Genomic DNA, 22,329 nt, shown 5'->3' with positions numbered 1-22,329 from the left:
ACCCAAATTATAGCATTTAGATATGAATAGGTAAAAATATATATTTTTAACAATTAAAAACACTGAGAGCTCAACAAACTAGTGTATACACTTCAACTACCCACAGTAGAAAAAAAATTTTCATTTGTATATATTTTTTTTTACTACATTGAATTTCAACTATAGCGATACATTAAATCCCAATCACATTTAATTTATTTTTACAAAATTTTAATTCTCTCTCTCTCTTCGATGGGTTCCTCACTGCTGAGGATCGTGACTCCGTCCGATTTCGTCAACCAACTGTCTCCATCGATCCCGCCCTGCAGCCCGGTGGAGTGCGTCGCTGATAGGTATCCCCAGTTCCTCCGCTATTTGGTCGACCATCGTTTGGGACCTCTACCCCTAGGCCTTTTTCCCTCTATTTTACCGGTCACCACAAGGCGTTCCAAATTGCTGGTATCCCTACGTGCAACATGACCAAAATACCGCAATATTCTTTGTAGGCAGATTGTGGATAGACGTTGAATCTTTTCTATTTTTAACTGTTTATTAATTAAAAATTTTAATTAAGGACCATTAAACAACCAAGTAGCATTAACATAAATGTACAAACCTTTTCTCCGCATTGATTTTGCCACTGGGCATATTGCTGTTGCCACTGAGTCCACTGCTGCCAATTTTGTTGTTGAAGCATTGCCCATTGCTCCGGAGTATAAGATGCCATATTAATATCTGACGGAACACCTAGCCCAGTATTCCAAGGCCCTGGTTGCATAGGCCACGACATTTTATTATAAGAATTTAATACAGTTGCCTCCAAATTTAACAATTGATCACATTATAGTTTCGAGATCCTTCATCAATATTACTCAATTAATCTGAAAATAAGTCTAACAAACACTAAAATTGTACATAGAATTTTTAAATACAGGTATGTTTGTTATATTCTGATTGAATAGCCACAAGTTTCATATGTATTTTCAATCTGAATGGCGGAAATTAATGCATCCACAAAATAGCCATTTTGTAGTCAAGTCAATTTGCTACAAATATTTTTTGTTTTGTTCATTGCAAAGGCAAAGGAAATGATAGTTATACATTAACATCATTTGCAAAAATAGACCAAGTAAAAGCTATCTAAATGAGACGGTTTGACAGTGCTGCGAAGTTTCAAGTTAAGTGAATTACTTTATTTCCTTAATTTAATGTTTCTTGGTTCTTTTTCTGAATCGAAATTAGATGTAATAATGGCATAATAACATTTTAGCTTGCCTGCAAGTGCACAAGAACGACGAAATGAAACAAAATACTTCTTTATCTCGGGTTCCACCAAAAAGCCCATTAAACTCTCGGTAAATTACCAATATTTCACTAAAAAGCATTTATTACATCTCTTCCAATACCTACTGGGTTGTCAGTTTCAATTTATACAATTTCATTTCTTAATCAATTCATTTTGTTCTGTTCTATTTCAGATTTCATAAAACAAACATGACTTCAATGCTTTTTTACAAAAATGTGTTGTATGGATTTGTTTTCTTTGCCTATCTAGGAGGACAAAGCAACTACAATAATCTATGATTGGCTGTGTGGAAGTGAACTTAGCTAGTGAGGTACTTGTGTACGGCACAGAAATATCGATTTGCTTGAATCATTGTAAATCATTTCTACCGCCTGCTTCCCTGTTCTTATTAACTACTGAGTTGAATCTATATTTATTTAGAAATATTGGCAATTAAATTTATGTATTTAGTTTCAATTAATTTTTTTAAATATAGTAGTATTGAAACTTCATTTCATTCTAACACATCCCTAAGGAATATAGCTCTTAGTATCATATTCGCTGATTTAGTATTTATGAATTATGTTTTTTAACTCCAATTCAAAAATGAGGAGCTCTCAATCCGTCTTGATTTTTTTTTTGTGTTGTTACCTCAGAACTTTTCCTGTACGAACTAACTTTAATTATTCTTATTTTGTTTAATAGTGGTGCTGTTTATGTGATGCCATTTAAATTTTATTAAGATCTGATAGATCTGAAGATTAGTTTTCGAGCTATCCTTAATGATACATATTTTTTTTTTTTTTTTTTTTTTTTTTTATTGCTTAGATGAGTGGACGAGCTCACAGCCCACCTGGTGTTAAGTGGTTACTGGAGCCCATAGACATCTACAACGTAAATGCGCCACCCACCTTGAGATATAAGTTCTAAGGTCTCAATTATAGTTACAACGGCTGCCCCACCCTTCAAACCGAAACGCATTACTGCTTCACGGCAGAAATAGGCAGGGTGGTGGTACCTACCCGTGCGGACTCACAAGAGGTCCTACCACCAGTAATAAAACAGTATTTAACTGACTTCGACTACATTAATGATATTTTCTGTATAGAATTATTTAAAAGAGCACCATAGTGTTAAATTGATTTACTTAATTATAATGAAACACTACAAACGAATATATATCTTAGATAAAAAAATAAAAATAGCAATATTTTTCTTTGCCTTCGAAGGCTGATAGTAGTTGCAGTGCAACTGAGCCTCTACCTAACGAATAACCTAAAACCATATACCTAGATAAATTTAAGTACTTAACCTGAATCCAGTTATATCCTGAAAAAGGACAATCACCTAATTGACTATAGGCTATCTGATACATCAAATCATCAGATATATCTGTCAAGAGCAATGTGTCTAAACACATTGTGATACAAATCTCTAACTTTTTTCAGCATAAAAAGAAAAACTTCATGTAAAATTAGATTGGAAAATGACCAGTCTTAAAAAATTAAGTCAATTAAAATTTATATTTCTTTAATTTGTTTTACTGTATTCAAACATTTATTTCTACCTATTAACTTCAGTATTTTCGAAGGAATCGATCACGAATCACAAATGGAATAAAACGACACAATATAAAATGAAATAAAATATCCCAGTAAAATGGTAGATGAACATTGAAACTACTTACAGTGGATGTTTTGGGAGAACCTGAAAAGTTAGGTCCAACGATTTCCTTTCATTTTCCATACTTGTACACCTTCAGGGATGCTAAACAATGATATACCATCATTTTAACATGTTGAAGTCTGAACTTAAGATGAATTAAGAATATTAAAAAAATTGCATAACCTGATCGGACCGGCTTTTTTGCCGGAAATTCGTGCCGGAAAACAATAACACCACAGACGACTACAAAATGCTAACACACAAGTTAATGACACATTTTTAAATATTTATAGCAATGATATTTATTTTTAATTAGCAGCATAATTAAATTCATGTCGTAATTATATCCAATTAGATTAAATAACATATTTTAAAGCTTATTATTAAAACAGGGTTAGGAAAATAAGAAGTAACTCAAAGCTTTATTCTTATTTGCGGCCCAGCACCACTAAAGCCATTTGGTCGATCCATATATACCCATCTTGGTTTGCCATACACATTGATAGTTTAATTTCGTTAAATATCCCCACGAATGTCACCTAATGCTCATTTAATTTAATGAATGGGGCCATTAAACGTACAACCCCTCTACACCGAAATGTTTTGACAGTTTCACGACAGGCAGAATGGCTGTCTTACCTGTGTGGGCTCTCAATATGCCCTAATAATCATAACGTTTTTTTAAACTTTTGATGGTTCATTTCGGTGGTGCATTTTCATCACGTTAGATTAAATAGCATTAGATTTCAACCCGAAACTAAATTTCCCAACACTATGTGAACAAGACTAATGTTTGTCTTCGTTTATATATATATAAATGTGCATATATTATACTCTCTAAAATATCAATATTAAAGGTTTTTCAATTATATCGTTTAATTAATAAAAAACTTAATAATTGCAGAGTTTTTAAAATACGTTGATGGAGCAGGCATTTTACAGTCGATATGTCATAACTATTCGCTCATGTCTTTCACTTCACTATTAAGACGCCATTTTTGCGTTGAGTTTGACTTGTGTTTCGTACAGTATCTGAAAATTTGATTGTTTCATGGTATTAAAAATAACTGCATATGTTTATTTACAATATTTTGTGCCCAAATGAGATATGTTACTAGTGTATCATAATTTTGGTATATTTTTGTGAACTGTTTACATATAATAGTCTGCGCGGGAAATGTGATTGCGTCCCGTTTCTTTTTCGTCAACAAAAACGTTACCAATAACTAAATCGTAATAAAACACGATGTTGTCCAAAACAATTCTTTCGAAAAACAGGAGGACAAAATCTAAGTTATCAAAAAATTTAGAACGTCTGTTTAAAGAAGGAAAATGCCGCGAGTGTTCTGTAGTGGTTACACGAATGGACTTTGCCAGGATATTGGGAAAATTCACCAAAGTGAAGATTCAGTTTCAAAGCAGTAGCAGCACAGTTAAAGGAAAATCAACTAATCCAAATTTAAAATCAAAGTTAAAGAGTAACGAAAATGGCTTCGTACGAAATGAGGACTATCCTACAAAAGAGAGTTCCAAAGGAAAGAAAATAAATCAATCTACAAATTCTAAAGCAGCAAATATCCTCAAAGAGAATAATAGATTAAAAGAATCTTTAATAAAAGACCGCAATTCTAACTACAATAACATAACTAATAATATAAAAATTAAACACTATCATGTTGTTTTTTCCACACCTAGTAATAGTGATAATAGTGATTCCAAACCAAATACAACATTGGCAGAACTTTTGCTGCAAATTGATGAAAATTTGCTCCCTTCTGATGAGTGGAGTATAGACTATAATCCAAAACCTGCTCTTGAAGAGCCCACAGATGACAAAGTTTATGATAGAATTGCTGCAGAATTGGAAGATTTGATGAACAATGGAAAAACTACATTAAAGACAGAAGAAAAATCAGATGAGTTTCCATCAATAATGGACATTTTAAATGATAAAACAGTAAATAGTAAAGAAATTGAGAAAAGTGATATACCAGACGCTAAAACCAATTTGGAATCTAGTGATGTGGAAGCAATACTACTTGGCGAGCCTACTTCAGGAAGAGAAATTACAGAGTCAACACCCATGGAGGTTGAAAATAATGATGTGAGCAATTTAATTGCTGATGTTGCTCAACTCAACACATTGCAACCGAGTGAAGAGCCAATTAATAATGTGCAAGCTAATGAAAATAGTGACATTGTAAATCCTCACAGCCCCTCAATTTTAGATGAGGCACTTCAAAAAGGAATTGAGGAACATTTACCACCCGAGCCACAAACTATAACTAATGATACAGAATTAACTAAAAATCATGATAAAGAAAATGCAGTAATACCAGAAAAACCCAATGACCAACAATATTTAAACAATGAACCTGTGACGAATAATCAAACTATATATAGTGATATCAAAAATGAAACTGAAAAGCATAGTAGTAAATTAGGCCCATCAGAAGATCTATCCATCAATAGCAAATTATCAGCAAATGCAGACTTGATAACTGAAGTTATCTTTAAGAAAAATAAAGACGGGGAATGTTGCAAGTCTGTAACATGTCAAAAGAATCTTATGTACTTCATACAAATAAATGGCACATCTGTTGAACTAGTGGGAGCACCAAAATTTATAACCAATTTAGATGACTTACAGATTCTTTTACAAATTGTAAATGAAAGTGAATTGAAAAGTTTCCATGTGCTACAATGAAGAAGAAACAGTTATTCTTAGTTACAAAGTAGAATAGAGGAAACTATGTTTGTTTTAAAATCATAGTGTAAGAGTGCCTCCTAGGTATTGAATACCTTCATTATTTCATTTAAATGACGTATTGTTCATTTATAACCAGAGTAGTGCAAGTTTATATTATATCAAAGTTATTTTATAGGTTAAATGTTACAATTTGACTGAATTTAAGTGAGGTATGTACGTTATGTAATGTAAATAAAAAATGATGAAAATATAATTTTTAATGTACTATCATTGTATGTTTTTTTTGTGTAAGAGAAATAAATATTACATATTGTGAGCTGAGTGAATTTGCAATGCATAAGTTCAACACTCAAGAACTCGCTTAAAAATAAAAGTCAGCCAAGTAATGTTTAACTTGTTTTCATTCAACTGATTTAATTCTATGTATTTATGTAGAGATTTAATAATAGTTTATGTGAAACAAAAAATTAACATTTAATGATTAGTAATGCTATGCAAGTAAGAAAGAAATTTATAGTTTTAGAATCAATAGATTCTTGAAATATAAGTAGGTAGGTAGGCAGGTGGTGACAATTGATACTATATTGTTTAAATAAATTATGATATAGGCAATATGAACATCTATCTGTTCACCATTTTGAAGATAAAAAAAAACATACTAAATTGTATTAAAACACAATTAATTGGTTAATAGAAAAGACAGGCATCATTAACTTAGATAATTCTTCAGTCAGTCAGTCATTCTGTCAGTTTTTGTTGCAAGCCACGAAATTACGTTGGCAACATCGTTCCGAAAACTGAATTTTTATAAATTTCTATTAATGCGATCAAAATCTTTTCCCAAGCTACATTTCAGAATTTCCCGTTATTTCATTTCCCCAATTAAAATGCACGACATGATAAGACATGTTTTTAGCCTGAGCGCACATTGTAAGAAGAGTTTGTTATAATAAGTTTTTTTAACGTTTCTACTGTTCAAAGTTCACAAAATTTTCCCGCGGTGGAAGACGTTAGGTACGCAAAAAGATACGGACGATGGTTTTCGAATGAGCTGCGAGCAGTCTGCTGTTCAAAATATGTAATCAGGGCTTAATATTTCAAAAAAGCTATTTTCACATTGAGCTTGAAATAATATGTACACACCTTTTTTTTAATAAACTTAAGACACAATACTGAGGCATTTTATTAAGTTCGTTAAATATTTGTTCTATTAGGATAGTAATTTGTTTATGGACTAATAGATTTACATAATACTATGTATTTAATTAATAATAGCTTTTCAAATAAACATATTATTTTATGTTCCCTCTTTTATTCCAGTTGGACGTACTCATACTTTTTACAAAAGAAATCATTTTTCGTAGGATAACTCGTTTGTGTGCCTTCCACTGTAACTGAAATGGTTGCGACCGCACAAGCTGCGCCGATTAATTGGTGCAGTGGATAATCTTTATACTCGACCAGAAATGTTGCCAAAGCTCCAATGAAAGCATCGCCGGCACCCTGTGAAATTTTAATGGCTTATGTAATGGCCGTTTCAAATTCCAAAGATACGAATTTACAATAATTTTATATCAATATAAAATTAGTACATACTGTGGTATCTACAGGATTAACAGCTTCACATAAAACATGTTTAGGACATTCTTCGTTTTTTGACATATAAACAGCTCCTTCAGATCCTAGTGTTATTATAACTGTTTCGCAGCCAGTTTCCAGCAATTTTTTTGCAGCCATTGAAGCATTCCTGTAATTTTGTGTGATTTTGGATTGAACAATATGCGGAACATACCGCTTAATAGCTCATTTTCACGGGCCAATACATGCAACGATTTTTCGCAGACAGTGTAATGTCCGATTTAATTCACTGGTTTGTATTCAACTACGAGTATACAAGGTGCGGCGATAGCTACTACATTTTGAGATATATCTCCAGAAGTGTTTGGCCAAAAAGCCTTTCCAATTTCAACGTGACCAGTGGACGATCTAGAAAGCTCACAGTTTGCAGAAAAATTTGATGACAACTGCTCGAGCATAATTCAGGCCTATAAACTAAGAGACAGCTACTTTACGAGTGCATCTACAAACGGAATGGCAACCCACTAAAACAATTCGGCGAGAAACTCAGCGGGTTCATAAGTGGCTAAATGTCACGTGGAATTCTTCGAACGAATACAGCGACGTATATTTTGAATGCTGCTAGTGATAGACCTAGTAGCGTTCGACTAGTCAAAAATCTATGACAGATTTGCCTACGGTAACTGCCAGACACATAACCTTCCAGTCTGGTGTGTCGCCTGGTTAAAGAGATTATTCGGGGAAGTGACATTCCTACATCCGAATAGGAAAAAATAGGCATCGAGTTCCCCTAAGAGTATTTCCATACGTGTGGAGCAGGGCAAGCTACATTCCGCATGTGGGCCCTATCGACCGATGAAAATGAGCTATAAAATAAGTACTTACGAAATGGTGACATCCACATTAGTGAGAACTGATGCTTCTAATTCATTAACACAAAGTATAGTACAAAATGGCAAAATTTTCCGAATATCAGTCAACGCTGGAGCGGCATTTAATAGTTTTATCTGAAATCCATTAAGTATATTCAACATTATATTTTTCAGGTTAACCTCAAGAAATTAAGGAATAACTCAAGCTTATTTTTTAATTACTGACAATTTTTTTATTTATTTAAACAGTTCTAGTGCATCAGCATCATGTCTAGTAAAGCGAGCTTACACCATTATTTAACTTAAATGCTGTATAAGTAGTTTCAAACGGAGTTTCAAGCTGTCCTATTAGAACATCAGCATTTTTTATCAATTCAATTGACTCTTCTACATCTTGGACACTTAGACATTTATTAGCTCCCGGTACAATAACGATTTGATTTTCTCCGTTTTCTGCTACAACAATTTGTGCTACGCCTGTTGTTTCATTCTTTGTGATGTGAACATAAGACACATTAACACCTTCATTTTTGAGATGGTCTTTATATTTTTTACCCCACTGATCATCCCCCACCTGAAAGACCACTTCGTACATTAAATAAACTCACACAGAGTTTTTATAGCATTTGAAAATTGATTATCTCACTCTACAAATCATGTAGGCATTTCCACCTAATTTCGCAGCAGCAACACACTGGTTTGCACCTTTTCCTCCGAAACTGGTAGTGAATTTTGTACCATGTAAAGTTTCTCCAGATTTAGGCAGTTTCGGTGCATATCTAGCATAAACAAAAGTAAAAGCGGTACGTAATCGTTATTAATTGAAATATTCCCATTTAGTAACAAAAAATTTACATAAATATTTATTGATAGGTGAGTTGAGTTTCTAGCTAAAGCGAATTCTTTTAATATTATCTAATAATATTAACTGGGAACAAATCACGCAGTCCAGGGGGGTGCAACTCCCATACAAAGGAAAAGAACATTCAACTAGCGTCATCTTTAGGAACCGGCGAGGTCATTTTTGAAACGTTTTGGCCTTAATGAACTAATAAACTCACTAGATGGCAGATACGAGTTCTGACTCAATAAAAAAGGTTAGCGTACTTTGAAGCAGTGCTTCCACTTTTAGGGAATTCTCCCTTTTTTAGGGAAAAATAGCTGATATTTTGGATGATAAAGACAATTTAAAAAATACCAGGATTTAGGATATTTCGGGGTAAAAAGCAAAGCCTATACTAGTAACTGTTGTGAATTTTAAAATAAACGATAATTAAAGTAAAACAATGAACATTTTATTTTATGGAGAGAGAATGACATTAAGTCGAGTTGACAAGTAAAAGAATAAAACAGAGTTGTGTATAAAAACTATAAAGAAGGTTTGATTCAACAGTAACCCTCTAGTAAAGTAAATCATAGATTAAGCCTCTGCTTTTTTCTTAGGGATTCCCCAGAATCCCAATAAGTATAATCCGCCAAACTTTTATTTACCTATTTTCGTTGATGTCACCAGAACTTACTTGTATTGTAATATACAGGTACTTCATGTACCATGAAAGATTATCATGGTAATTTCATTTACGAAAACCTTGTAATTGTCATTTCACTTTTGCTAGCAGTTCCTTCTTCAAAGACTGAGGTGGAAAGATTATTCAGTGTTCTCAAATGTAAAAACTGACAAAAGAAACAGGCTTTCTAATGAAACCCTGAACGGCTTGCTTCATAGAAAGTTACCAACTTTGCCAGCAAACAATTGCTCAATTTTAGAACCGAACAGTGTTAGGTTGCGTGCAGCAAAAGAATATAAAAGCAATGCGTCGACTTCCTTGAAAATTCTAATCCTATAGATCTATGATCTTCTGGGGGCGTTTATATTATATATACCTACATTAAATAATATGCTGTGGTTTATTTTCTGTATTTTATTTATGCTTTCTATATAAAGGATTTATGAAAGTTGTCTAGGAAATTTTAGGGATAAATTCAAAAGAAACTAGGGAAAATGTGTTAAAAAAAACGTACGTGGAAACACTGCTTTGAAGTTTTCAAAATTCCAGGGCCGTAAAGCAATCTCAAAAAAAAAAAAAAAAAGTTTTCAAAATGTCGTAACGATTTAATTTTTTAAATCGTTTTTTTTTTGTCTTGGTGTGAGTTATTTTACGTTGTAGTATTAATTTAGAGCATCTTTTAGCTTTATGAGAATATTAGACGATTAGACATTGAGAAACTCTGTTTTGAATTCTCTTTAGACATAACTTGGCTCCAATACTTTTTTCTTCGTTAGCGTTTCGTAAGCCTGTGTAACTATTTTCATTTCTTACAGAAAGTTTATTATTAAAAATCAGCATGCCTCGAAGATCGAAAATGAAATGCTATTTCGGATGCCTTGATAACGGTGAGTTTACACTATTTTCCCGGTATATTATTTGCTAACAGAATTATTATTCATAATATAATTAAATGAATTAGCACCAACTAATGGTCCTTCCTATTTCTGCTGCCTAGCTATCATATATGTTAAGTTTGATCAAAACAGTTGGTATTAAGTCTCGTACTATCACACACACACCTCAGATAATAAAATTGTCTCGAGTGGGTGGAAGTATTTATGTTTTGCAACTCACTTGACAATATGCTTATTGTCAAGTGGGCCCGAACTAGTTTTTTGGAATGATCAATCAGTCATGCTTTCCTGTTTAAATAAAATACAGCACAATTGATCTCACATCCAAAGTTAGATGATGGCATTCACGTTTTGTTTCCTGGTGTTTGATAACCAAGTTACACCAAGTGGCCTGTGACCACGTTCATCCTTCTACCCAATATAATATAATGTTTTTATTTTTGTAGACAAAGGTTTGATAATGACAAAATTTTATGGAAAAATTATAAGGAGCACTAAAATGTCTGAAACATGAAAAGATTGATGCACTATATTTGAACCAGAACGTGTTATGTAATATATTAATTTGTAAGTATGATTACATTAACACTAAATTTTTCATGGTCGTATTTTTTCAATATTTGTTACATACTTAAGATACTTTGTTTCTCCGTTTCAGAAGAGAAACTGATTCAGCAAGGAACGTGAACTCTCAAGGATCTTAATTTTTTTTAAATATGTTTATAATTTATAAATTAATAATTGAAATAGTTCATAAGAACTAAATTGATGCCAATTTTGTTTTAAAATAGGTTGCTTAGTTCTTATAGTTATAGTATTACGTTTGAATAGTTGTAATTAGTAAGTTAGTAATATATGAAAATACTGATATAAATTTTTGTAAATAACCTTTTGTAAATTCTACGAGAAGACGATTTTAATTAATGATCAAAAGTCAACAGTCTTCAAAAGCATTATTTGCAATTATTTAGATTAACTGTGGAATATATTTGCTAAGTTGTGTTTTCTGTATGAGCAGATATAAATGAAAATGCCCAAACATGATTATGTTTCTTACATTTTCATTATGTGAAATCAATATGCTTGTGACTGAGTATATTAATAATTTATTAAAACTTCAGTGATAGACAGCAACCCTTATGGCACTGCTGAAGTTTATAAGCACTGGTGACCACTTATCATGAGCCGGGTTGCGTGCTCGTCTGCTGTTGAGTGCAATAAAATTTTTCGAAACCCTTTCTATTATTTAGATGTAATATTAATGTACATTTTATTTGGATTAAAAGATAAATTTACATTTTATGTTTGCATGTGTATGTTTATAATTCATTTGCATGTAACGAACATCAGTTTCTTTTGTAACAAAATGCCAAACTAATGGTTTGTAATGAATGTAATTAACTTTAAGATGATTTTCTTTCAATCTGCTGTTTGTTTCATCTAGTATTACCAAAGCTAAAGCATCAGAAACGTCAGAATAGAAATAATTTAGATAGGGAATAAAAGTATAACTAATGTAATCATATCTAAAATTACTATAAGCGTCATTAAGTACAAACTATCAATATTTAAGAGTACTTTAAATCATCATTACATTTTTTAAACATTTTTTGTTTTTTTTTGTTGTGCAGAACAAAATGTCACATGTTATGAACATGATTGTGGGTTAATCGTTTCTTAAATTTCTAAATATTTATAAGAATGCTAAGATTAATTTAGTATTCACTTTAGTGTGTGTATTATCTCTACAATGCTAGTTTAAATGACAATTATTGTATGACGAAGCATAGGTAGTGTTTATAGATGTAATATTTTCATACAAGGTCATGATCTGTCACGATCAACTTTAAGCAAGAACTGCTATCGTTAAGAAACAAATTTATTAAATTTAATTCACATTGTCTACTATGTTTGTAATGGAAAGCTGACATGTTTATATTTCGCACAAATGACTTAATTGACATTGAATGATTTGATTATCTAGACTTATTTAACTTTTAGATAACTTTCGATTTAATGTTAATAAGTACGCTAGTAGGATTAATCTAGAGGAGTTATTGTTATTCGAAATTTTATACAATTGTACGTTCATACAATCTTTTAACAGAAAATTGTTTGTAATATAGGGAAATTAAATAGCTTACAGAGAATTACAGCTTTTTATTTTAAAAAACTGTTTTCTCTCTGTATGAAAAGATCTTATCGATTAGAATGCTGAACACAATCAAACATTCCTTAATATTTCATAAGTACTACCGGGAATTTCAGCGATTCTAAACGATAAGATTTTTTCATAAAGAGAGTTATTAAAAATATTAAAATTACTAAAAAAGCCACCTGGTGGGGGGTAGGGAGACTAATAATCGACCGTAGCGACGCCTGCTGGACCGGGCTTTAACTAAAGCAAAAATAAAAATGAGAGTTGCGCATCTATCTCTAATATATTAAGTGTATAATCTATGACGCAGTCATCCAGCCCCAATTTAGGATTCCCTGTGTTATAGCTGCCAGAGACTGATAAACATACTTATATATGTTTAAATTTATATATAAATATATAAGCTAGGAGTTCTCCTAGCCTTATTTAAGTGTAACATATCGCAGAAGAAAGCGACTGATTAAGAAGAAGTCATTGCACTCTGTGTCCACTGGCTTCATCCAGCGAGACATTCTGATTGACCACGGACCGAGATGGCTGACATAAACTGGTAATCTCCACGCGTCTGGTTACAATCTTGACCGCGGTTTTCTTCTACCTCTCCCAAGCTCTGTGCCAAGGAAGACTGGCGAGACGAGAGAAAATAGGGGTGAAATTTTAGAGGTCCCTTAAGCCTTCCTGATGACAAGTAAGTACCTTTTATGACACGCCCGCGTTTAGAAAAAAATATATTACCTAACCATTTAACGATTTCGAGTTTTCCGCTTTGCTCACAATGGGCCTTATGAGAAGGCTCAAGGTCACCCAAAGAGCAAAGGAGAGGGCTATGCTCGGAGTTAGCCTACGTGATCAAATGAGCTCAAGAAATGAGGTGATTCGCAGGAAAACCATGGTAAATGACATTGCCCTAAGGATTGCGACGTTGTAGTGGCAGTGGGCAGGGCACATTGCTCGTAAAACGGATGGCCGTTGGGATCGGGAAGTTCCGGAGTGGTGACCACGTAACGGAAGACGTAGCGCGGATAGGCCTCCCACAAGATTGACCAACGATCCATTGAGATTGGGGGATCCGCTGGATGCAGGCAGCGCAGGACCGATATTTGTGGCTTGGGGGAGGCCTATATCCAGCAGTGGTCGTCTGTAGGCCGATAGAGAGAGAGCTCCTTCTCGAGCCTACGCACCGTTGCTTTCCACGACACCTAGGCTCTGAGCTAAGGAGCAGTTGGGGGAAGAATTACTCGGCTAAGGTTTAGAAAAGAAAAAAAAAGTGGTTTCAGGACACGTAGCGTCACAAATACAATGCTGCAATACTTTTAATCGGTTTTCGCCCTTGGATAAGCCGTGCACTCTAGAGGTTTTTCGAACTTATGGAGATCCGAGCAGAGTGAAACCGAAATGCCAGATACCATAATTGCGGTACCTGGGACGCTTTATTTGCGAAAATTAGAGTCCAACCTGCATTCGTCTAAACAGGAAGTTTTGTAGCAGACTGACAATAAGGCCAAGATTTAGTAAATGGAAAATTACCTGAAGGCCTTCAACAAGTGCTAGTGAGGATACTCATGGAAGATCATGTGAAAAAGTTGCGTCTACCCCTTTACCGAGTTTCTCAGCCTCGATTGCTGTGGAAAATACTGATAGTGCTGCACTGCGCTGTTTTCGGCTGCGGTTCGTATTTAAATTATATCAAAGGCGGATGCTTCCTGTTGAGAAGCTTCGTCACAAAGGCGGAAAGAGGCGGCCCTATCGCAGCGCGACTGCTTCTCAGGCCTGAGCTTTAGTGTCATCGAGGACTGACTCTTGAGACATTACGATCCATATCTGAGGCCTGGACACGAAGATGGAGCCTTTTAGAGGACTTTTGAGGAATCGCTCCGGAAAAGGCTAGGAAAGAAGAGAGCCGTTCGGATTGTCGATAATCCCATTCTCACGGATCGTTTGGAGCCTCTGGGTCTGCGGAGGGACTTCGGTTCCCTCTGTATTTTGTACCGCATGTTCCATGGGGAGTGCTCTGAGGAATTGTTCGAGATGATACCAACGTCTCGTTTTTACCATCGCACCGCCCGCCACCGGAGTAGAGTTCATCCATACTACCTGGAGCCACTGCGGTCATCCACAGTGCGTTTCCAGAGATCTTTTTTGCCACGTACCATCCGGCTATGGAATGAGCTCCCCTCCACGGTGTTTCCCGAGTGCTATGACATGTCCTTCTTCAAACGAGGCTTGTGGAGAGTATTAAGCGGTAGGCAGCGGCTTGGTTCTGCCCCTGGCATTGCTGAAGTCCATGGGCGACGGTAACCACTCACCATCAGGTGGGCCGTATGCTCGTCTGCCTACAGAGGCAATAAAAAAAAAAAAAGGCTACAAACACTATCCTCGTTCAATATAGGCGGGGCGCTATAGTATACCATCATGTACCTCCCATGTAGCCTCCACCTACTAATCGGCTCCGACGTCGAGAATATTTAGGGCGTAAGAAATTAACACAATACGCCACTTCCCGGTCAGACGCGGTGTTGAAACACAGCAGGAGTGACTACCAAATTCTTATTAACCTCATAATTTACATAAAAATTACATAGATGCCATTAATGTTAAAAAATCTTAATCGTAATTTATCTCATTAATTACAATGATGTTGACAATAAAAAAGTTACAAGAAACATTATTTTAGTCATGGTAAGTTTTAAATACGTACGTTGTAAAATCCACACTACAAGAGCCAAGAACTACAAGTTTATAACCATTTTTGGTATCCATTTTTTATAAACTCACCTACCAACTCACAACTCACAAGTGATTTGTTAAAGAAATTTCGTATTACTTTACTGTGATGAGGAAAAATAACCTAATCTATTTGACGTTTACTTCTGATAATTGTATCTGTTGTTTGGTTGTTACCAACTCAGATAAAAAATAGTAAGAATCCAGTAATCACAAGTCAAATGGTAATACACCGTCAGTCGTACTAGATATATGTACTATGTAAAATAAAATTATGATTGGAACTAATCAATATTTTTAAATCAAATTTAAAATTTTGAGGACGATTAGTTTTAAAAAATTAAAACTTATTCTGAGAGCTTAAGTGTATTAAAATCCATGTCTGACAGTGAGTACCTACGTAGGTATCGTATTCATTCATTGCAAGAAAAAAAATTCGACTACATATTAATATTATTATGTCAAGATGGGCGGTGGCAGCCACCATAGATAATGCACTTAATATTTCAGAGTTCATGGGCAACGTTGTTGTACTCTGCAGTAGGGATGTCTGTAATAGGTGAAATTAGAGACCTGTTCCATCTGTTTCGGTTCCAACATGGAGTTAATGAGCTAACTCCATAGAGTTACTATTTTAACTACTTACTAACTCCATGGCTTACTCTATGGGTTCCAGTGAAAGAATAGTTCCAGTAACCTGTTCCAAAATAACAGCTTGATCCAATATTACAGCCTGAACAAATATTACAGCCTGATCCAATATAACAACCTGATCAAATATAATAGCCTGTTGTGTCCACATAAAGGATCAGTCATAAATGATATGAAAAGGATTTAATACATTTTTTGAAATGAGAACAATCCTATTAATGATAGGTGCTATATTTTAGAACTTATATCTCAAGGTGGGTGGCGCATTTACGTCGTAGATGTCTATGGGCTCCAGTAACCACTTAACACCAGGTGGGCTGTAAATTTGTCCACAAGCAATAAAATAAATAAAATGTAAGCAATAAACAAATAAAAAATTAAAATAGGATGCAATAAATAAATAGAGATTTTAGGTAAGTATCTGCTTATGTTGTTTTAATCATACTAGAGCATACACGAAATAAATGAAAAATCAATGGCAGCCGTCAACTTAACTTTTTCTTTGATCAGGTCGGCACAGCTTTAAAGCTCCAACTAACGTTCTTGCTGCTAACATGAGCTACTGATACACAATATTTACAGATCGTTTTTTGTTAATTAAAAAAAAAAAAACATTTCATTGATATTATTTTTAATTATATCAGTTTTATTGGCTACTTTACTACCTAACACTGTATATATTTTCATTTTAAGAATAAAGTTTAAAATATTACTTTATTAGAATATTATAATAATACTAAGTTAATAAATACATAAGTACCAAAAACAATATAAATTAAATGAGGTTGTTAAATGGACGAAAGTGTAGTTTGCTGCAGTGATGCACGTGTACATTGTACAACACAGGGAATCAATCACAACTGACGGCATGTGACGCGACGCGGGAAGGTCCAATCACGTAATCAATATGGCCGGTGCCACCCCCTGCTTCGTTCCCTCAAACAGACACAAAAATGGGCTTCTGCGCATGTCAAAGCCAGAGCTCAAGACTCAGGCCGATAGCTTTAACTATAACTATGTGCATTGTTGTGAAATTGATAGAATTATTTTGATGGAACAAAATATTTTTGCTTCGGCACGGATTTTTTGAGATTATTTCCATATCTACTTTGATTGATTTCTTAGTACAAATAGGTACGTCCGCTTAATACGTGGAAGCCCAATATTTTTTTGTATTTTTTCATAGCCTTCGTAGGCAGACGAGCATAAGATCCACCTGATGCCGAGTGGTCTCAGCTCGCTTATCTGCAATAGGCATGATGACAGTAGTCAAGTATCGCCAAAATATCCTAATTGGTGTAATGAAACAGGCTTCAAAGATTTTGAAAAATGTATTTATTTTCATATAAATAACGAGATTTATTTGTTAAAATAATTCTACAAAATACAAAAATCAGCCATGATAGCTTAGACACCTATATATAGGCTATATTATTATAATCTAATTTTCCTTAAACAATTTGTTTTTCTATTAAATCAATTACCCAAGTAATAACAGCTTTTGGGAACTTCAATGTAAGATCGCGGGCTCTTTGTAATTTTAAGCAAGGTACATTCCAGAATTTTAGATGCCTCCTATTTTCTATAGTATTGTATCATCTCACTGTAGTCTAATATAGATTTAATTTGGAGAGATATTGTTGATGGTGATGATTGATTGGTGAAGGTTTATGTAATGTGGCAACGTGAAATTGCCTCTTGTAACTTTAAATGGTGATATGTAGAAACAGAATGGGTATGAAGTTTCAAGGGTGATGTTATCTGATTTATCAATTTATTTTCTGTTTGAACGGCTTTACTTCTGAACTTGTGAGTAATAAATACTTAAATAGACTTATCATTAACTCTCGAGGCAATGTTTTCTGTTAAATGTTCTTATATGTTGTCATGCAAAACTAAAAAGTAAAAATTGCAAATTATTAGACACAAATAAAATGCAGGACTTAATATCATACCTACCTATAGTAGAATTATTTTGTCCGTGCAGTTTGGGTCATAAAACATAGCCCGGCTAGGGCGGTAGCGTGTGGCGCGGGCGCAACGCCATTATCGATAAAAACAAATGAGTCATCGAAGGCAGGTATATGGCGGCGGGGTGGTATACGAAGGGTGGTGAGACATTGTTAGTCATTTGTACTTACGTGCAAATTATAGTACATTATGTCGAAGAGAAATGTGTTTTTATATTTCTGGTGGTAGGACCTTGTGAGTCCACGCGGGTGCCCTGCCTATTTCTGCCGTGAAGCAGTAATGCATTTCGGTTAGAAGTATGCTGCTATTGTATTATAGAACTGAGTCTTAGAACTCATCTATCAAGGTGGGTGACAGCATTTAGGTTAATGTCTAAGGACTCTGGTAACCATTTAAAGCCAGATGGACCATTTAGCTCGTCCCCTCCACAACACAATAAAAACTTTTGTTATTATTTATTGAAAAACCTGAATACCTGACATAGAACACACTGCATACCAGTCAAATGCTTTGTTTATAGAGTCCTTGTATCATATTTTATTACATTAATCTTACTAATAATAAGTAAGTCAGTCAGTGTCTTTAAAATAAATATTCTAGTACATCGATTTTTAATTTTTATTGTTAAAAATTCTATTATTAAATTAATCATTAACAAGGTAATTTAAACAATTTCAACTTTCTTCTTTTTGAGTTCCCCCTTTATTATTTGCTGTTAAACTTGATGAACTTAATTGGGTATCTTTACCAATATTTGCGGCAATTTCGGAAATTTTTGATTGCCTATAATCATATTTTGCAGCATCGAGCAATACATTTTGAATCCATAATCTATTATTTGGTTGTTTGACAATTAAGTCTGGATATGGATTACCTCGCAGTTCTAATACAATTTTATTTGTATGTTCAGTATTCTGAGCTTTAGGTGCTTTAATCATTTTTGTATAAGAAACTGTCGAGTTTTCAAATCTTGGAACCAAAACTTTGAATAATTTATGAACAAGCTGTTTTTCAAGAAGCCAAAAATTGGCCATGTCCATAGTTGGTTTGTGACAGTCACCATGACGGATAGCTTCTGATATAAGCTGGAAATAAATAAGTTAATATAAATACACTGACATAATGTTAACAATAATTCATCACATTTCTTTTTTAACTCAATATCAACAATAATTTATCATTAGACTATAGAAGGGATTTCTCTCTTTTTACCTATCAATAATTATTAATTTAACACCATGCAATGCGTTCCAATCAAATTAAAATAGTAAAATTCTTTTATAACCAATCAATAAAGAAACACTAAATATTGACTGAACCAGTATATGTATTTACACATTATGGAAGCCTTATTTTGTTATTTAATTAGTTTTAGAGTCCATATCTCATTCAGTAGGCCCAAAAATAGTTTTATTCAGTGTTAAAGCAGTTTATTTCTAATTCTAATTTAATTTCAATCTAACTTCAATACCAATTTATAAAGGAGACAACAGTGATAACGGCATTCACGCTGAGCATAGACACTATGAGCTCTGTTGATCATTTAACATCAGATAGCTTAAATAATTATCATCTATACTTTGAATAAGAGCATTAAAGTGCCTTTTATTCGTAATTATTTGTCATAGTAAGCAAAGCTATGATAGTATTCTACTACTGAGAAGGTCTGAATAAATAAAGCCGTTACCCTTTCTGCATATTGGCGAGCTTCATCACCTCGGTTAATATTTAATTCTATTCTCTCGAATTTTATTAATCCTGTTACTGTTTTACGTAATTTATCAATCCTGCCCTCAGGACCTTTAAGATTTTTTAACCGACGGTGTTCTGGTTTAATATTCATACGTAGTTTTGAAACAAGTTTGGAAACTTCTGCTTGATTCATTGTTATCTTAATTTCTTTCACTTTATTTTTAATTGGAAATCTTAAATCTAACCTAAGTAATGGTCAACTGTCAAGTAGTAGTAATTTTATTTTCCAATTGGAAAGGCAAAGGAATCATACCATACGGCCTAATCTTATATATATACATATATATAATTTTTTATATGAAAAATGATATTATGACATGGAATGAAATGAGATGAAAAGAAATGAAATCATATGAAATGAGATGAGATGATATGTGATGAAATATAGTCTCAGTAAAATGCCGGTTATTTCTGAGACTTTTTCAGTGGACTTTTTGGAGGATCCCGTGAAGCTGCGTCCAGCGGCTTTGTTTCATTTTCCCACATTTGTGCACTTTCAGAGATTCTAAGCAGTTATAAACCACCGTTATTACTCATTTGAATCCGAAGAAATACTACCTAAATAGACAAAATAAAACAAATCACACAACCTTGTGGTGAATGGTTTTTTCACAAACAGCACTAGCAACGGGAGACATCCCTAAGAAAAAAAGACAGGCTGCCAGATAGAGATAAATGTCATGATAAAAAATTGTGTTCTACGTTTTTAAAAGGTTCAAAGATAAAAAAGCAAATTAATTATTAATGTATACGATTTTAAGGTGCTTGTGGAATAAATAAGTGCTTCCTATACTGCAGTTTGAGTTCAATCCGCAACGACAACAGTTGACAGCATATTTCCTAAAACCCATAGACCTATATAGTAGGGACACGACATATTGTTCTATACGTACAATTGCTTATATAAATAGCACCCATTTTGAAGGCACATACATAAACATATATCTATCTCGTTCTTACTCAGCACTTTAACTCGCAGGAAAACAATATAACAGTATTGCAGTGCGTACATAAAATGAAACATGAATATACGTAAATATCTCCGTCTCCGTCTAATGAGGCCGAAAATCCGCCATGTTTAGCGCGCCAAATGTCATTGTCACGTCAGTTCGGCCGTCTGTTTTGGGTTGTACATTATTTATTGACTTTGCTATCGATTTAATCATGCTTAAAACATACAAAAATAATAATTAAAACGTATTTTATAGGATCTCAAGAAAGTCGATGTCCTAAAACTATTATCTATATGTATTTAAATTCATTATGGAGCCCTCATCCGAAAAATCCATTTTTCGGTCGGAATCTATTGATCATGACACTAATCATAAATACCACTTTAAAATATGTCATCAAAACATATTTAGACATTCTGTTTAGATATTTCGGGAAAAAGGCTACCGACAAAATCTCTTCGGAACCATTTAAATAAAATAGTTTTATTCCGCAGTGAGTAAAACACTATTGTAAATTTGTTAAATATTTAATAATTAAGTGATTTTAGAGAAGAAGTCACAAGGAATGACGTTTGTAATTAATGAATAAATGTTCTGTAGGTGTTTTTTTTTTCACGCGGTCCCTTGATAAGTTCAAAATTTGAATCACTCTCAAGCGAAAGTGATTCAAATGGTGCGGCGCACCTTCCTTGGGGTGCGCTGCGGTAGTATGTTACGGACTTTAGAGTCAGCAAAACAATTAAAATAGATTGTTATAGTCTAAGAAAAACACGTACTCAAAATACGATAACATTTAGCATGCTAGTAATGGGCTGATGGCTTTGAACTACGCCATATCTTTATGTTTTGCGACAAACGACAACTTTATAAAATCAGTGTAGCAACTTTTAAAAATCATCATATCGTTTACTTGGCAAATTCGAAGGACGAACTTGTCTTAGATTTCACCCATCTAAATCATATCATATTTGCACATAACAATATACCTACTTACTTCCCATTAAAGTATAAATTCTACAAATAAATAATACTCAACAATATTTAAAATAAAATGAGCCAAGAACGTTTATCGATAAAACCTGATAACATTGAAATCTTTTGTACAGCACTAAAGCCGCCATGTTTTGTGGCCAGATGACGTCACAGTGGCACGAAATTTTGGTTGACGTTTCATTTCCATAGGTTTCCTACTTCATTGCTAAAACCTCACTCCTCGCGTTACCGCCAAAAAGTCCAGTAGTGACCAGTAGTAGTAGTAGTTTTATTTTTCCAACTGGAAAGGCAAAAGTATCATACCATAAAGCCTAATCTTTTATATATTTTTATGAAAAATGATATTATGAAGTAAAATGAAGTTGATTAATATGAAACATTACATAATTTTATTATTAAATTATTTTAATTTTTATTCTTATTTTTATGTAAAATGATAATATGGAGTGAAATAAAATGAAATGAAGATGATTAATTTGAGACATTAATCAACTGGGATGGAGTTAAATGAAATGAGATGAGATGATATGGGATGAAATATAATCTCAGTAAAATGGTGGTCATTTACTGAGACTTTTTCAGTGGACTTTTTGAAGAATCCCGAGAAGTTACGTCCACCGACTTTGTTTTATTT

At 33.6% G+C, this 22,329-nt stretch overlaps 4 protein-coding genes and 1 long non-coding RNA gene across 13 annotated transcripts in view; 2 read left to right on the top strand and 3 right to left on the bottom strand.

The window, feature by feature from the left end:
* Nucleotides 1-1,115, bottom strand: part of LOC101745340 (uncharacterized) — a 35,740-nt gene extending 34,625 nt beyond the window's left edge. For 7 of the 8 annotated variants that reach the window (XR_005245725.2, XR_005245724.2, XR_005245726.2 and 4 more), the window contains exon 1: nt 596-1,078. Coding sequence is in view for 2 of the 8 variants with exons in the window: in XM_062673653.1 (XP_062529637.1) it covers nt 596-769 (174 nt within the window). In the remaining 6 variants the exon portion in view is untranslated. Of the gene's footprint in view, nt 1-595 lie in introns of all 8 variants that reach the window. The other variant, XM_004928187.5, reaches the window with a different exon arrangement.
* A 2,655-nt stretch (nt 1,116-3,770) lies between these two features.
* On the top strand, nt 3,771-5,909 carry LOC100174822 (uncharacterized). Its single transcript, NM_001130876.1, is given in 1 exon segment — nt 3,771-5,909. A coding segment is annotated over 1 exon segment (1,461 nt). The 5' UTR covers nt 3,771-4,175; the 3' UTR covers nt 5,637-5,909.
* On the bottom strand, nt 5,879-15,764 carry LOC101745091 (ribokinase). 2 transcript variants are annotated; one of them, XM_004928185.5, is made up of 6 exons: nt 15,350-15,764; nt 8,736-8,868; nt 8,379-8,663; nt 8,103-8,224; nt 7,236-7,386; nt 5,879-7,142 (listed from the first exon to the last, which is right to left on the bottom strand). In XM_004928185.5, the coding sequence occupies exons 1-6, from the start codon at nt 15,409-15,411 to the stop codon at nt 6,951-6,953; spliced, it is 945 nt and encodes a 314-aa protein (XP_004928242.1). In that variant the 5' UTR covers nt 15,412-15,764; the 3' UTR covers nt 5,879-6,950. The 2 variants fall into 2 exon arrangements, with proteins under 2 accessions (XP_004928242.1, XP_012547627.1); XM_012692173.4 differs by having other exon boundaries at nt 15,427-15,575.
* LOC134200557 (uncharacterized) lies at nt 10,181-12,643 on the top strand. Its single transcript, XR_009975524.1, has 3 exons — nt 10,181-10,484; nt 10,940-11,060; nt 11,152-12,643. It is a non-coding gene; the product is annotated as an uncharacterized LOC134200557 (long non-coding RNA).
* A 2,837-nt stretch (nt 15,765-18,601) lies between the features above and the next one.
* On the bottom strand, nt 18,602-20,361 carry LOC101744946 (large ribosomal subunit protein bL17m). Its single transcript, XM_004928184.5, has 2 exons — nt 19,685-20,361; nt 18,602-19,082 (listed from the first exon to the last, which is right to left on the bottom strand). Exons 1-2 carry the CDS (start codon nt 19,880-19,882, stop codon nt 18,672-18,674), a joined length of 609 nt encoding a protein of 202 aa, XP_004928241.1. The 5' UTR covers nt 19,883-20,361; the 3' UTR covers nt 18,602-18,671.
* Nucleotides 20,362-22,329: the final 1,968 nt, after the last annotated feature.

This window comes from Bombyx mori, chromosome 18 (genome assembly GCF_030269925.1).
Source record: "Bombyx mori chromosome 18, ASM3026992v2".
Lineage (NCBI taxonomy): Eukaryota > Metazoa > Arthropoda > Insecta > Lepidoptera > Bombycidae > Bombyx > Bombyx mori.
This window is presented reverse-complemented; position numbering and strand designations above follow the sequence as displayed.

Coding starts and splice junctions, on each gene's coding strand:
- LOC101745091 (XM_004928185.5), bottom strand. CDS start 15,411: ATGGATACCAAAAATGGTTATAAACTTGTAGTTCTTGGCTCTTGTAGT. Junction 7,387..8,102: donor AATGTGGATGTCACCATTTC/GTAAGTACTTAT, acceptor ACAAAATTACAG/GAATGCTTCAATGGCTGCAA. Junction 7,143..7,235: donor TTAATCCTGTAGATACCACA/GTATGTACTAAT, acceptor AAAATTTCACAG/GGTGCCGGCGATGCTTTCAT.
- LOC101744946 (XM_004928184.5), bottom strand. CDS start 19,882: ATGAATCAAGCAGAAGTTTCCAAACTTGTTTCAAAACTACGTATGAAT. Junction 19,083..19,684: donor CTCGCCAATATGCAGAAAGG/GTAACGGCTTTA, acceptor ATTTATTTCCAG/CTTATATCAGAAGCTATCCG.